We start from the raw sequence: 16032 nt of genomic DNA, 5'->3' as shown, positions 1-16032 counted from the left end.
ACATTTACCTGGGATGCTCATGGCTTCAAGGGAAAACTGCTCAATGATGAGTTATCTGGGCGATGAGTTAGGCATATACATAAATACATAAGTAAATGCGGCTGGGATATTGACAGCACAAGGACTTTTTTTCTTAGATTTCTTTTTTTCTTAGATTTTGTTAGCCCTTAAAAGCCTCTCCCTCCCAACATGCCCCAGTTCCGACGAAGGGTCGTGGACCCGAAACGTTGACTCACTTTCCTTTCTCCATAGATGCTGCCTGACCTGCTGAGTGTTCCCAGCGACTTCTGTTTTTGTTTTCAAGGACTTAAGTGGTTGTTACAAATTAAACCAGAGTTGAATATGCAAGGATTATTACTGCATTTAATATTCAAATATAAATACTGTATTGATTTCCATTTCAGAGTGTTTATTCTGCAGCAGACAGCTTGGTATTTACAAGATGCAGACAAAAATTACTTAGCAACATGTCAAGCAGACCAGAGCTCTGCTCAACATGAGATGGTTTATGACAATTCATGTGCACTACTGCAGTGACTGAAATTTTTAACACCAGCTCTTACACCACATCTGCTGAAAAATTTTAATCAAAGCGTTGTTTTCCATCATTTTTGTGTTGATAGCAAACATAATGTTGTTAAAGCACTCATAAGTTGTTCAAGCACATTAAAACAAAGATTTCACCAATGACATTGTCATGAAGCAAAGCTTTCATACTAAGGTCCAAATGCTACTGTAATGTGCCATTCCTCGGCCTGACACTCGTAGTAATAATAACAAGCCTCTCAAGGGGCTAACTGTACAGTGTATGACTGTGTATGCTCATAGGCTAGGGCTAGAGGGAACTCAGATCCACCTCATCCCTCTGGCCCCGAATCAATCTACAACTCACTTCTTGAAAGGGAGCTGGGAGGCGAAAGCTGAGCACAGCCATTCCTCCAAGCTCCCAAAGTACTCAGTCACGGAAGAGCACCTCCAAACTGTTCATATTCAGTAAAAAGACTAATTCTTAGTGCATTTTCAAGAGTTTACTGCAACACCTTTCGAGAGGTTGTCTCAAAGTGCTCCAGAAGATTTACTGTAAAATGTGGTGAAGCCAGCAGCTAATTTGCCCACAGCAATGTCCCACAAACAGTGAGAAACAATGTCCCACAAACATCTCAACAAACGGTTTCTCCTCTAGACCCTGCACCGTCTCGTGCGGTGTTCCTCAGGGCTCTGACCTCTTCGATATCTATATACTCCCTCTTGGTGACATAATTCGTGATTGACACCCAACTCCAGGCTCACTGCTGTCCTGACAGAATGTCTGTCGGATATCAAGTCCTGGATGAGAGCTAACTTTCTTCAGTTGAACGTCACACCGTCTCCACTTCATCTCCACAAACGGCTCCTCTAGCCACCGCACCATCTCGTGCTGGGTTCCTCAGGGCTCTGTCCTTGGTCCCCTTCTTTTCAATATCTATATGCTCTCTCTTGCTGGCATCATCCGCAGACATGGGGTCAACTTCCGCATGAATGCAGATGATGCCCAACTCTTTTCTCTCTGCCTCCAGCACCCCTGCTGTCCTGACAGAATGTCTGTCAGACATCAAGTCCTGGATGAGGGCTAACTTTCTACATTTGAACGTCAACAAAACCAAGGCTCTCCTGATTGGTTCCCGTCAGCGCCTCTTCACCTCAGGTGCTGACAGCATCACCATCCATGGATGCACATTACTAAGCCAGTCCGGAACCTTGGCATCTTGTTTGACCCTCAACTATCCTTTCTACCCCACATCCATGCCATAATGATAATAATAATAATCCATCTGTGCCATGACCCGCTCTTCCTTCCCCCACCTCTGCAAAATTCCCCAGCTCCGCCACTGCCTCACACTGCAGGCCGCTGAAACCCTCATAGCCCATTGATAGGCTGTGAATCATTCAGAACTCTGCAGCCCGTGCCCTCTTTCACACCAGGCTCCATGACCCTATCACCCCCATCCTCGCCCAACTCCACTGGCTTCCCATTACACAGACGATACAGTTCAGATCCTGATCCTCACCTTCAAAGTCCTTCATGGCCTTGCTCCCCCCTAACTCTGCAACCTCCTAACGCCCTACCAACCTGCCCGCTTCCTCCGCTCAGCGGGCTCCGGCCTGCTTCACATCCCCCGTCTCGCCCGCCCCACCATTGGTGGGAGGGCCTTCAGCCTCTCTGCCCCCATCCTCTGGAACTCCATCCCGCAGTCCCTCCATCTCGTCCACTCCCATGCCTCCTTCAAGACCCATCTGAAGACCCTACCCTTCAACCATGCTTTTGATCACCCTCCTTCCCCCCTGCCCTCCTCCCTCCCAAATCCCGACCTCCAGCTCGGGTCCGACACACTGACTGTTCAGTGCCTTGGGACATCCTCCTGACATGAAAGGCGCTACACAAATGTAATGCTGTTGTTGTTGATGAACAATTTTATTTGGGGGATTTTAACTTAAGGAAATTTCATACACTGCAGTGGAAACAATCAACAGAATTGATGCTCATTGCATCAAAGAGACAAGAGATTAACAGTTTAAAATCTTTAGAAAGATAATTTTTAGAAAGACAATCCGCCAGGGAAATGGGTTTTTCATAGGAGACGCAGAACTTGAAAAGTAATGCCCAAAGCCATTTTTTGGTGCTGCATTACATTTTACATTTGGGAATAAGACCAACAAAGGATATTGGCTTTAAACATGGAAAAATACCAAATTGTAAAACTGGGTGAATGAGAACACTGCTGAGGGACCAATAACCGTGTCATAAATAAATCTGAAAAAACTTATATTTTGGAACAATGTCTCTAAAAGAAAGAATCATTTTTGGAGGGGCCTGTTTACATTAAAAATTTCGGCACCCAGACTAAACTCTGAACGCCAATCAGCCGAGTTCTTGTCAGCCTCTGCTCATTCCCTGTCTCACAGCGGATCAATTTTAAGGTTCTCACCATCACCTACAAATATATCCACTCCCTGGCACCCTTTTATGTATCCGATCTGCTATCCAACTCCTGTATTCGCTCCCTCCACTCAGCTAACCCAGGCTTACTGGTGACCCTGTTTCTGTGCCACTCTCAATGACTGCCTTCAGTTCCTATAACAACAACAAAGAATTGCATTTATATAGCACCTTTCACATCGGAAGTAACTCCCAAGGTAATAGACAATCAAGGGTTTGCACCGAAATTTTGGAATCAAGAGGGGGTGGAGGGCAAGGGGTTTGGAGGTGAGAGATGACCAAAGGCATGGTCAAAGAGGAAGGTCTTGAGACAGACTTGGAAGGAGGCAAGGGAGAGGGTGACGTGAAGGGTTATATGTCCTTCCTGCTCATACCTGTTTCAGTCATCTTTCTGTGTTTCAGTCATCTTTCAACTCCCCAACCCCTCAGTTCCGAGCACCAGCTCAAGATAGGATTGTAAAGCACCTTTGGATGTCCTCCTGAGGTCTCCCAAGCTCCCCTAACTCATGCTCGATATTCAATCCTGTCTTATAATATCCTTCAAGACCTTGCCATAAATCAAGGGTGCTTATTAATGCAAGTTATTGTTGTTCAAACATTGCTTGTGATATTTGCATGTTGATGAATTTGTGTTCACAAGCAAAATATAACTAGGTTGACGAACATACAATGTGCTAGCTTGAGATTACTGGAGCTGGAGCTAAACTGGGCTTGTATTAAACTGTTCCATTTCATTAACACAGTTAAAAAGGATATTGCAGTATAGCAGCTTTACAATTTGTGTAGAAATAAAGCTTGTTTTAAAATTCGCTAAGTATTCTTTTCACTTCACTCATTTCCTTCTACTGGTGCAGGTTGACATCTGGTATGTTGCCCAATTGCCCATTCTTTACGTGTGTATCTTTGACAGTGATTTCCCAATTGCCCACAGGGTGCATCAAAATCAAGTCTAATACTCTGCTCTCCTGACATTCACGTATACTTTCAGCTGAAGATCTCTGGACAGAGATCAAGTTCAGGATCCCTGGCTTATTTTTTTCCTTTCATAACCCAGAGATACCAAGGCCAATGGTAGCATTTCAGCTGCAATCAGCTAACTTATATTTGAGCCAATGGTCTGCACCGCAGTGTCTTTACCAACTTGGCGAGAGGGAGAAGTTTGTAAACGATTTCTACAGATACATATGCTAAAGAATATCTCCTGCTGCAATATTTTATTGCACTCAGCATTCTTTCAGGGCTGCAGCAGAAAATATCAATGATCCATAGAGAGGCATCATGCTTCCAAGGACATTCGTGAATGATTCATAAGCAGCTGAATTGGGACACTCTCCAATACCTGATGAAGAGAGGCCAAAATTGTTGTTTGGAGGAGTAAGGCACTGCAATAATAATAATAATCCTTACATTTGGTATACACCTTTCACGTCAGGAGGACATCTCAAAACACTTTTGGGAACCAACTATCCATTGAAACTTGTACTTGTCAATGTCAAATGACCAACGAGTGACTGTCCTCCTGTGTGGGGTGAAGGAGGCGGAGGCTGAGGTGGCTCAAGTTGAAATGCTTGCTAATGGAATGTTGGAATCTAGTCAATCCTCTGTGGTGGTCTTAGTGTGGTGGTTTCTGAGCCAGATGGGTTTGCAGTACTCCAAACCACTATTAAACAGCCAGCCAGCTTGTTAGGAGGACTTGGAGGGGGCAGATCAGTCATTTGAGCTGGGATTCTTCCCACTCAGCTCCTGTTAACTCTGCAAGCCAAAGCTGTAACAGAGGGAGTGGTCCGAGCTGAAAAAACAACAGGAGGCTTGCCAGAAAGTGCACTCAATGACAAGCTATGTAGCTTCAGAAGGGATTAAAGATCTGCCAAAATCCCACAGAGGGACTGTGGGATTTTGGCAGATCTTTGTCCCTTCCTTGCCTCCTTCAAGACCCTCCTCTTTAACCTTGCCTTTGGTCACCCTCCTACCCCTACCCTTTCCCACCCTCCACCACTCCTGATCCCAACGATTGTCCAGTGCCTTGGGACGTCCTCCTAATGTGAAAGGCGCTATACAAATGTAATTTGTTGTTGTTGTTGTTGTTCAGCTGGTTAAACTCTTGCAGTACCTCAACTCACATTTTGGAGTCCCCAAGCCTTGGCACTTGCCAACCTGGACCAAACACTCTTAAATAAGCGAAGTGCATCCCTCCGGGAAGAGAATACATATTCCATTCCAGATACAAGAAAATTTATATTTGTTGATGGCATACGTATTCTCAGTTTGGTTTGATTACTTTAAAGCGTGATAATGGTTTTCCATGCGTGTTAGACACCTGGCTAACCAAAAACGAAAATTCTGCTCCAGAGGCGGAATGAATAGCAATGTTTATAAGAGAGTTAGACAGATACTTTGGTTGTAGAGATAGAAATACAATTTACATTTATTTAGTGCCTTGTAGTGTTGAGAGGATGTCTCAAAGCACTTGACATGCTGTATGGGCACCTGATCTGGGGGTGGGAGCCGAGGAATGCTGGGAACAGAAAGATGACTGAAATGTGTTTAGCTGAAGAGATTGAAAGATCTGCCAAGACCTAATAAACTGATGGAACCACCTCAGGGGATTGAATTCTGTTCCTGTGTTCCAAAGCTTATTTGCTGCATACATAGTGGACATGGGAGCACCCTCAGTTGGAAAAAATATACTTCTGTACAACAATCTGCACAACTTTTGGGAGAACAATTTGAGACCTGTGATCTCAGACGAAATGATTGTGCTTTATAGCAGCTTCTGTATTGTCATTAGAACTTATTGCAGTTAGTCGAATTAATGCAAGTGTTGTGCTCCATGATGTGATTTTCTATATTACGTATGGGCTCACACGTCTGGCCGGGATAGCACTGGCAAGTGAACCTTTCTGACATGAAGAGTATATCTTCGAACGAAGCTTGACCCTTCACTGTGATGCCTTCCTTCTTGCTGCTTATTCTGAAGTTTTCCGGGTTCAAGTGTAGGTAATAGCCAGAGTCCCAGTTCTTTCGTACGCACCGGCCTTTGTTGCGACACACAATTCTACTGCACAACTTCGCTGCCAATGTCACATTAATTACATAAGGATTCAAGAGATTTGTTAGATAGTCAGCCAGAGTCACACAGGAGTGCTGTCAAATACAATAACAAAAATAAGACATTAAGTTTTTATTTCTATGTGATAACCCAAATTGTTCAGATGAAGGAAGTTCAGGTGACTTTTACATCACCTACTTTGCTGCCTTCCTCACACATTATCAAACTATTTCATTAATGGACGTAGCGTGCTATTAATAATAAATAAATAATAATCCTAACATTTGGTATAACACCTTTCAGGTCAGGATATATTATAATGTGTAGTGACTGTGTTTTGCAAGTAAACATCTCAGTATTTTACCCTCAGCATACCCTTAGTGCAATGATTCCTGTTTTGATGCACCTCATACCACTCTTGGTATACATCATTCACTTTTCTCACTCATACAGATACACAGACAAACATTTTGTCTTTATTAGTAGAGATTGACTGAGATCACAGAATTTGATTGAATCTCGTGAAATTGGAACCCAAAACAAACTAAGGATTTAAACTTCTCAATTAATTAAAATTGGAAGGTCAGCTGACCTTGGGTCACTGGGACTAATTTGTGGTATTTCCTTGTGAGTCATGTAAATAACCTAAGCGATGGGAGCACTCGCTTCGCAAGTGAGAAGATTGTGTTTGATTTCTGGGCAGGGCAAAATGTTGGGCAAGTTTTCTTACTCTGCACGCCTCTGTTTATCTAGCAGTAAGTCAGAACCCGGTTGTTAGTCGATTGGCAGATCGCTTTTCTGGGGGTAATAAGCCCTCTAAAAAAAATTTGGTTATTCAATCTATTTGTGCGCAATTGGCTGCTGTATGTCGCCCACAAAATATACAGTCAATTCACTTTACAGTATATTCTGTGAAGCGCTTTGAGACGTCTCGAAGACCTGATAAGGCACAATATCAAATGCAAGGATTATTATTATTGATTTATGCTATTTGATTTAAGGAATCTTGTTAAGGTATACCAAAAATAGACCCTATTAATTAGTTAGTTATTAAGCAAGGTTTTCTGACATATAAGACATTAATCAACGCATTCCCACTCCCTCCACTCAGCAGCACCATGTTGCTTCATGCCCCCACCCAATCTGCCCCGCCATCATGAGCAAGCATTCTGCTATTCTGCCCCTGCTTTTTGGAACTCTTTCCTGGAATCCCTTTGTCCTGCTCCCTTCCTCCGTGCTTTCAAATCCCTCGTTCAGACTTATCTTTTAAGTGTGCTTTTTTGTCATTTCCTCTACCATCCACGACCATCCCCACCCCATCCACTCAGCTCCCACCAGCTCATCTCCCAGTTTGTTCCATGGAGTACTTTGCAGCACTTTCAACACCTTGGGACGTTTTCCCGACGTGAAAGGCTCTATACAAATGTAGTTTGTTGTTGTTGAGATGTCCTGCTAAAGTGTAACCCACTATATAAATGTAAATTGTTGCGTCTGTGTAAACTGACAATGCAGCAACTGGTAGTTACTTCAAAGTATTGTGTGGATGAGCAATGAAAAGATCAACTTCTTGCAAAGTAATGGAAATCTCAGTGTGATAAGGGAGAGAAAGTGATACATCTGAAAAACGGCAGCTGAAAGAACAAGTTACATTTATCTCATAGAATAACAACAAAAACTTGAATTTATATAATTCCCTTCACACAGGCTAGCATCCCAGAGCGATTAGATAACATCTCGGAGTGCTGTACAGTGACGGGGAGAGGGGGTAATGGAGGGTGACCATAGGCACGGTCAAAGAGATAGGTTTTAAGGCAAGACTTGAAGACCGATAAAGAGGAGCGAAACAGAGGGGTCAGCCAACCTCTGGAGCAAGATGCGCAACAAGCCCAAGTTAGCCAATCAGAGGGAGTGAACAGCGGAGCGGGGTAGGAGGTCAGAGAGGTGAGGAGGTGCTGGATTATGGAGGTGACAGGAAACAAGTTCCACTAATATTGTTGTACCAAAAATGTGGAAGCTTTGTAGTATTTACCAAGCTTTTAGACAAATCCAAATCTCCCCAGACAGCAAAACCTGCTGTTCCCAGTGCAGCACTTTCCCCGATAGTGTGAACAAGGTCCACCTGAAAGAAACAATTCAGCAAGTGTTTTATACAAATGTTCCATACATCAAATTCAAGATCTTGGCAGATGCAGTGCTGAGGGAGCATTGCGCTGTCGAGTTGCTGTCCTCTGGATTGCACGTTAAACCAAAGTCCCGTTTTTGCCAGCCCAGATGGATGTTAAGGATTCCTATTGGAAAAGAGAAGGGAGTTTCTTTCGATGTCCCAGCCAACAATCCTCCAGGTAAAATGCTAATTCACTTCATGGCTTTTTGGGGAACGTTGCTGTGAACAAATCAGCTGCCACCTTTGCATAGCAAATACATAGTCACTGCACTATACAGTGAAACGCTTTGAGACATGAAGGTATTATATCAAATGCTAGGATTATTATTTATTATATATTCCCTTAAATTGAAAGCCGAATTTATGGCTCACCTCAGAGAGATATTTGTCAGGTCTTGTAGTGAAGACCGGACGAGTGTAAACGTACACAGGCAAGGAGTATTCACGGCCAGAAAGTGCTGCTGCTCGCTTGGCTTCTTGAACACGATGGCGCACAAACTTAGCTGCAACAGCTGAAGATTGCATTCTGTGCAAGTAAATAGATGGAAAGAGTGCCGTGCTTTCTTTCCACAGCCAGAAAAGCTCATCATTCCTCGATATCTCAATGGCAAAACACCTCCCAGTATAGTTCTTGGTCAAAACCTTGTAGTTATAGCAATCCGGATATAGGAAATAGCCCCATAAGCAATTGGGCCTTAGTATCTTTCCTAACCTCAAAGTATTTAACATGAAGCTTTTTGCCTGGTCCTCAAATTCAGCTATAGCACGAATCTTTACGTGATCCGTAGTTAAGGATGGGTCTCTTTGCTTGACCAACTCAATGGATTTCCTTCTGTAAATTGTTTTGAGGCTCCAGTTCCTTACCCATTGTGGCCTCCAGTTCTCCCAGTCAATGACTGCGATTCCAGGAGTTTCATCAGAAGGAATGTAGTACTCAATATCTTCTACAGTTTTTGAGTAGTGGCGTGATTGAGGTGCCATCTGAGGGAGACCACCATTGAAGGATTGCCCAGTAATCTCATCATAGTAAGGATAATACCCAAGCCGGTCGTGGTAGAAAATTGTAAGGTTCTGGCCCCTCGCAGACTTCATTGGACTACCGATGATTTCAAAGGGCCTCAAGTCCAATGTAACTTCATATCTGGTCTCACACAGTTCAGTGGGTGCATTCCACATGGCAGTGAATGGAGAGTTTGCCATAAGAGGATCCAGTGGCTGACTTGAGCAGATGAGTGCAAGCAGGACAAATGAGAGAGTTTGCAGTGAGGAAGTGATGTGCCTGTTGCAAAGGTGACTGCGCAAACTCATTTGCCCATTGTTTTCCCACCGTGGTATCCATATCTGAGAAAACAGAATTTTGAAGTCATTCAGAAAAGCAAATGGTTTCATTCATTCTTGCTCATCAGTGGAATTCAAATCCCCAGACATCACAATTAGGCTGTACAGCCCTCTGGTCAGACCACACCTAAAATACTGTACACAGTTTTGGTCATCACAACATAAGAGGGCTGCCAACGCCTGTGCAGAGGAAAGTAATGAGAATGATCCCGAGTGTTAAAGGAACGAGCTCTGAGCTGGGTCAACAGAAAAGTATGCCTGCAATTGTTCACTAAAGCAGACCCCTCAGCTAAGAACAACATCCTTCGCTAAAGCCTGAAGTTTGATTCTCTCCTTGGCCTCTGTGCGCTGTTGCCGGTTGTTTTTTCAATGCCTCTGTGCCGCAATTGTGGACGGAGTGGCTCCAGACGTGCTTGCGTTGGGAGTGTTGGGATGGTGTCAGTGGCGTGGGCGGGAAATGGTCTTCGCCCCGAGGCCCTGCTGTGTAGATTGCCTGTGCGTCTCTCCTCTATATGTATGCCTGTTTGTGAGTGTGTGTGTGTGTGTCTCTCTCTGTTTGTGAGTATGTCTCTCTCTGTGTATCTGTGTTTGTCTTTCTGTGTGTCTGTGAGTGTGTGTCTCTCTCTCTGTGTGGGTCTCTCTCTATGTTTCTGAGCCCCTCTGTCTCTCTCTGGGAGTGTGCGTGTCTCTCTCTCGCTCTCTGTGTCTGTGAGTGTTTCTCTCCCTGTGTAACTCTCTGTGTCTGTGAGCGTGTGTCTCTCTGGATGTGTATATGTGTATGTCTCTTCAAAGGTAGTGTGGGGTGGAAACTGACCATTTAGCACTTCAGGCCTGTTTCCCTTCCCTCGAATGGTCGACACAGTTTTTCAAGAAAGCATTAATTTTTTTTGGAACAATCTATTTTGTGTTATTTCTTCATGTTTAGCTTTTATCAATACAGTGAAAACATTTAGGTTTGCAGTAAAATGCAGCTCTCAATAGCACCAATCAACTCCCTGCAATTTTCCACAAAAAATTGTCAAATTTCCCTGCCATTTTTGGCAAATATTTCCACAATTATCTATTGGCCCTGGCTATGCTTAGATAAGCTAGGGCTCTTCAGTCTTCAGAGACGTTAAACCTAGACCCTGTCTGCTTGGTCATGTGGACGTTAAAGATCTCATGGCAACAACAACGAATTTACACTTGTGCAGTGCCTTTCATGTCGGGAGGACGTCCCAATGGCACTATTTGAAAAGAGAAGGGAGTTGCTTCCAGTGTCCTGGCCATCAATTACCCCAAATAAAATTGATCATTCAATTCCGGGCCATTGCTGTGTGCAAATTGGCTGCAGTATTTGCCCACAAAAACACACAGGCTCTGACTTTGTAGGAATTTGGATGTCTTCCTGACAGCTTTAAACTTTCAAGGACTTGAGCTCATGGTACTGGCTGACACTCCTGTGCAGTACTTGGCGAGTGTTGCATTATCTAAGATGCCAGATAAATTTATCTTCTCAGGACAACGAGCTTACCTTTTGCTGCAAGTGGAATACTTTCATTTCTGGTCTACTGTTGGATGACTTCTGTTCTCAGTGCTGACTGACTCAGACTTACTTGCTTAAGGGTATCTCTTGATAGACTCTCTGTTCATCAGGTACTAAACTCGTTTTCTAAATTTTCACTTAAGACAAAGTTAATATTTAAACGAGAAAGGCCTTGTAAAACCAGTCAGGTTTGAAGAGCCGATAGATGAGTGAGATCTACTGTCTCAAACTTGTAAATCCCTTTAAATCCCTCCATGGCATCACCCCAACTCTATGACTTCCTTCAACCCTATCAACCTGGCTGCTGCCTTTGCTCAACGAGACCAGCTTCGGGTTCCCCCGCCGTGTTCGCCCCATAATCGGCAGGTGGGCTCCCACCCCTAGCTCATGGGCTCAGGCACCAATGGCGAGCACTTTGGGACATTCCCCAATGTGGAAGTGCTACATTATTGTATGCCTGTAATTTATTGTAAATCCAGCCCAGATTTTTGTTAGTATGCTAGATACAATCTCCCTTATTTGTTTTTTTTCAAATGACTGATTTAACACAAACAGATTCCCGACTCCAATAACTTGGTTTTTAACTGGTCTATTTTCATCAAGAGAGAAGAACCTTGTAGAGGTGTATAAACTTTTTTATGGGATTGAAAAAGTAAACCCAGATCAATTCTCGTGGATGCACCAAAACAATAGAAGAAGAGGACACTGCTTGATGCAACAACAACAACAAAATTATATTTGTATAGTGCCTTTCACATCGGGAGGATGTCCCAAGGCGCAGGACCATCAGTGTTTCAGACCCGAGCTGGGGGTCGGAATTGGGGAGGGTGGAGAGCAGGAGGTCTTGAGACAGTCTTGAAGTTGAGTTCCAGAGGCCAGAGCCCACTGAGCGGAGGGAGCAGGCAGATTGGTAAGGGGTTAGAAGGCCACTGAGGTAAGGGAGAGCAAGGCCATGGAGGGCTTTGAAGGTGAGGACCAGGATCTTCAACTGTATCCTCCCTATGATGGGAAGCCTGATGCGGAAGAGTTCTGGATGATCTGCAGCCTATGGAGGGAGGAGTTGGGGAGCCCAATAAGCCGGGAGTTTTCTAGTTGAGCCTGGATGTTATGAATGCGTGTATGTGGGTCTCTGTGGCCTGCGATGTGAGACAGTAGCGGAGCTGGATGATATTGTGGAGGTGGGGGAAAGGCAGAACGGGGCATGGCATGGATGTGGGGTAGAAAGGATAGTTGCGGGTCAAACAAGATGCCAAGGTTCTGGACTGGCTTAGTAAGGTGTAGTGTGCAACCCTGGATGTTGATGCTGTCAGAGCCTGAGGTGTGGAGGCACTGACAGGAGCCAATCAGGAGAGCCTCGGACGTTCAAATGTAAAAAGTCAGCTCTCATCCAGGACTTGATGTCTGATAGACATTCTGTCAGAACAGCAGTGGTCCTGGAGTCAAGGGTGGGGGCAGAGAGATAGAATCATGGGAAGTTGATCCCATGTCTGCGGATGATGCCACCAAGAGGGAGCATATAGATATTGAAAAGGAGGGGACCAAGAATAGAGCCCTGAGGAACTCAGCAGGAGATGGTACAGTGGCTAGAGGAGAAGCCGCTTGTGGAGATGAAGTGGAGACGGTGTAAGAAATACAATCTGAACCATTCATGGACAGAACCGTGAAGGTTGAGGTGAGAGGAGAGACAGTAGATGAGGATAGAGTGGTCAACGGTATCAAAGGCGGCAGAGAGGTCAAGGAGGACGAGGAGGCAGAGGGAGTCCTAGTCACAGATGGCCAAAATGTAATTTCTCACTGTGACCAAAGCTGTTTCTGTGATGTGATGTGGAGGGGTTCATGAAGGGAATGGTGGGAGAGGAAGGAGCGAAGCAAGACTCACTCCAGAACCTTGGAAGGGACAGGGAGGTTGTTAATTGGGCGATAATTTGAGAGCAGGGATGGGTCCAGGGAGGCTTTTTTAAGGATAGGAGTGATGATGGACATTTTTAGAGGGGTGAGAATGGTGTCAGTGGACATTGAGGGGTTTATGATGTCCGTGAGTAGGGGGGCAAGGCGGTGGGAGCTGGGAGGTAAGGAGAGGGGTAGAGATGGGGGTGGGGGGGAACAGTTGAGTGGGTGTTGGAGGGATGAGATCAGATGGGCCTTCTTCAGCCACACCAATCTTGACCTTTGCTGTCTCCTCTATTTCATATTTTCTCCAACTTGGTTTAATTAATCTGTATAGCGGAAACCAGCTTGCTGACATAGCTGAGAACTTGCAAAATTTGATGTTTACAGGACATTGGAAATTCCCCTGAATGTATTGTCTTGTTTTCCCACGTATTCCCTCAGTTTATATCCACCCTGCTTGCTGCCCCTCTCTTTGTCACGAAAGTGAGATGTGTTCTGTTGCCAGGTGGAGTCCTGTAGCTCAGTGGTTAGAGCACTCGCTTTGCAAGCGAGAGACCGGAGTTCAATTCCAGGCAGGGCGAAACATTGGGCAAGTTTCCTTACTCCACACGCCTAATAATAATCCCTCCAAAAACCAAAAACAATAATAAATTGGTCATTTTCAATCTACGACTGTTTGTGGGACATTGCTGTGCGCAATTAGCTGCCGCGTTCGCCCACAAATATACAGTCAATTCACTTTACAGTGTGTTCTGTGAAGCGCTTTGGGACGTCCTCCCGACGTGAAAAGCGCTATATCAAATGTAAGGATTATTATTATTATTATTATTCCTTTGTGGACGGTACAAATCTGCCTTGAAACGGTTATCATTGGGGTAGAGTTAGGAATACATAGCAAGTTTATTAATATCACAGCAGTTCAATACTGGAGCAAATTTTATCTCATATTTTTGTTTTTGTTGTCAGTCCAGTGTCTGATAGATGCTAAAACCCATCACTGTTCTTAAGATCATCCAAACCAGACTGAATTTAATGTAGATGGCAGCTTGGAATGGAATGAGGACTCTCTCCCTGGAGGGACGCACTCTGCTTACTGAGCGTTTTTGGCTCAGGTTGGTGAGAGCCAAGGCTTGGGACATTAGACTGGGTGTTGGGGTAAATGCTGGAGTTTAACCAGCTAAAACTGCAATGCTTGCCATTAAGAGAACTGTTTGACAAGCTTCCTGTTGCTTGTCCAGTGAGGACCACCCAATTGTTAGGGCTTTGGTTTTTAGGATTAACAGTAGCTGAGTGAGAAGAATCCCTGCCCCAGTGACCTTTAAAACAATCAAGGAATACACTTTCAATAAATTAAACAAGCTAAATTGCCTGTCAAAACAGAAGGTTGAAATGTAAGTTTGAAAACAGCACAGAGTTAAAATATTTTCCAAAATTCTGCACAAACCTGAATCTTAAAACAATGGGTTTAAGTATAAGAGGAATTCTAGCCCTTGGAGCGTGACCTGGCAAGATTTCAGACAAGTTAATGTGTTCCTTGTGATGAAAATATATATATTTTAAATATTAAACAAGGAGAAAAAGTTTCGCGAAGTGATATTGACTCAGTCACGTTTGCAAGTTGCACTTGCTGCCCTCAAAAGAGTCCCTGTTTTCTTAGTTGTATGAGAAATAACAGCATGAACATAACTTTAAAATCTATGGGTATTTTTCCCTTAGATTTGTTGAATCATGACTCCCTCCAGCGCCCTTCACATAGGATAACATTGCAGACCATTTCACATTGTCGGGTCAGACACTGAGTAAGGGACAGAGGAAAAGGGGGTGACTACAGGCAAGGTCGAAGAGGTAGGTTTTAAGCTTGAATTGAAAGATAAATAGAGAGATGGAGCAAGGGGACAGTTACAAATAGGGAGTCCCAGAGGTTAGTGCTTGGAGACCGAAGGCTTGGACATCGATGGTAGCAAAGAGGGAAAAGGGGACATGCAGCAAGTCTGAGCAGAGGAATGAGCAGAGGAGTGGGAAACAGAAGATCAGAGAGATACATAGATGCTAAGGCATGAAGGGATTTATACCTAAGGGAGACAGTGGAGCCTGGCGAGGACTGGGGTAGTGGCCAATGAGTTTGGAACGGGCAGTGGAGTTTTGGATTAGCTGGATTTTGAGGTTGGGGCTTGAACCCACAACTTTCTGACTCAGAGGCGAGAATGCTGAGCCTGGCTGACACCCATGTTGCAGATGATTTCTGCTCCATTCTCCTTTGGACTATCATGACATGCCATCATATTTTGGTGCCAGCAGACAGTCTCCTAATCCCTGTCCCCTCTGACTGCAAGGCTCAGAGACTGTGAAGAACGTTGAGTTTCAGGAAGTTTAATGGAGCGCGGTGGTTTGCAATCACTCAGCTGTAAGGTGGCATCTTGCAGAGATGTTAGCTGCCTACAAGATTGAGTCACTTTGCGAATGGGCATGAAACAACAGCAGCTTGTTACAACTACAGGAATAAGGTGATTATTCTCATTACCTCCAAATTGAGTGGTATTTATTTCATCTTAAAGTTGGAAATGGTTTATTTTAATAATACTAGTAATCATTTCAGGTCATAAGGACACCTCAAAGTTCTTCACAGTGATTTACTGTGAAGTGCCAATGAAGTACACTCCCAACACTGCATTGAAGTGTCAGCTTAGACATTATGAGATCCAAGTCTGAGATGGTTTTGAACATCCGAAGGACATCTCAAAGTGCTTCACAGGAATTTTACTGTGAAGTGGAGTGACTGTGTATCTTACATACATATGTGGCAGCCAGTTTGCACACAGCAATGTCCCACGAACAGACATGAAGTGACTGATGAATTTTATTTGGAGAATTGCTGGCCAGGACACTGGGAAAAATTCCTTTTTTTTCCAATAGTGCCATGGATCTTTAACATCCACCTGAACAGGCAGACAAGACCTTGTTTAAAGAGCTCAACTGATGGACGCCCACAGTATTGCACTGGAGTATCAGCATAGACTTGTGAGTTCAAAACTTTCTGACTCAGAGGGTGAGCCCGCCAACTGACATGTATAATATAATTTGGGCATACT

General features: G+C 44.2%; 1 protein-coding gene across 1 annotated transcript; it reads right to left on the bottom strand.

Moving 5' to 3' along the window:
* Positions 1–5761: 5761 nt before the first annotated feature.
* LOC103181890 (hyaluronidase PH-20-like) lies at positions 5762–15807 on the bottom strand (the record flags this gene model as incomplete). Its single annotated transcript, XM_007898665.2, has 4 exons — positions 5762–6121; positions 8056–8145; positions 8563–9531; positions 15766–15807. Coding segments are annotated over 4 exons (1461 nt in total), but the record flags the coding sequence as incomplete, so codon positions are not given.
* Positions 15808–16032: the final 225 nt, after the last annotated feature.

The sequence above is a fragment of the Callorhinchus milii genome, unplaced genomic scaffold (genome assembly GCF_018977255.1).
Source record: "Callorhinchus milii isolate IMCB2004 unplaced genomic scaffold, IMCB_Cmil_1.0 Scaffold5, whole genome shotgun sequence".
In the NCBI taxonomy this organism is placed as follows: Eukaryota; Metazoa; Chordata; class Chondrichthyes; order Chimaeriformes; family Callorhinchidae; genus Callorhinchus; species Callorhinchus milii.
Note: the sequence above shows the minus strand (reverse complement) of the source record. Positions and strands in the feature narration are given on the sequence as shown.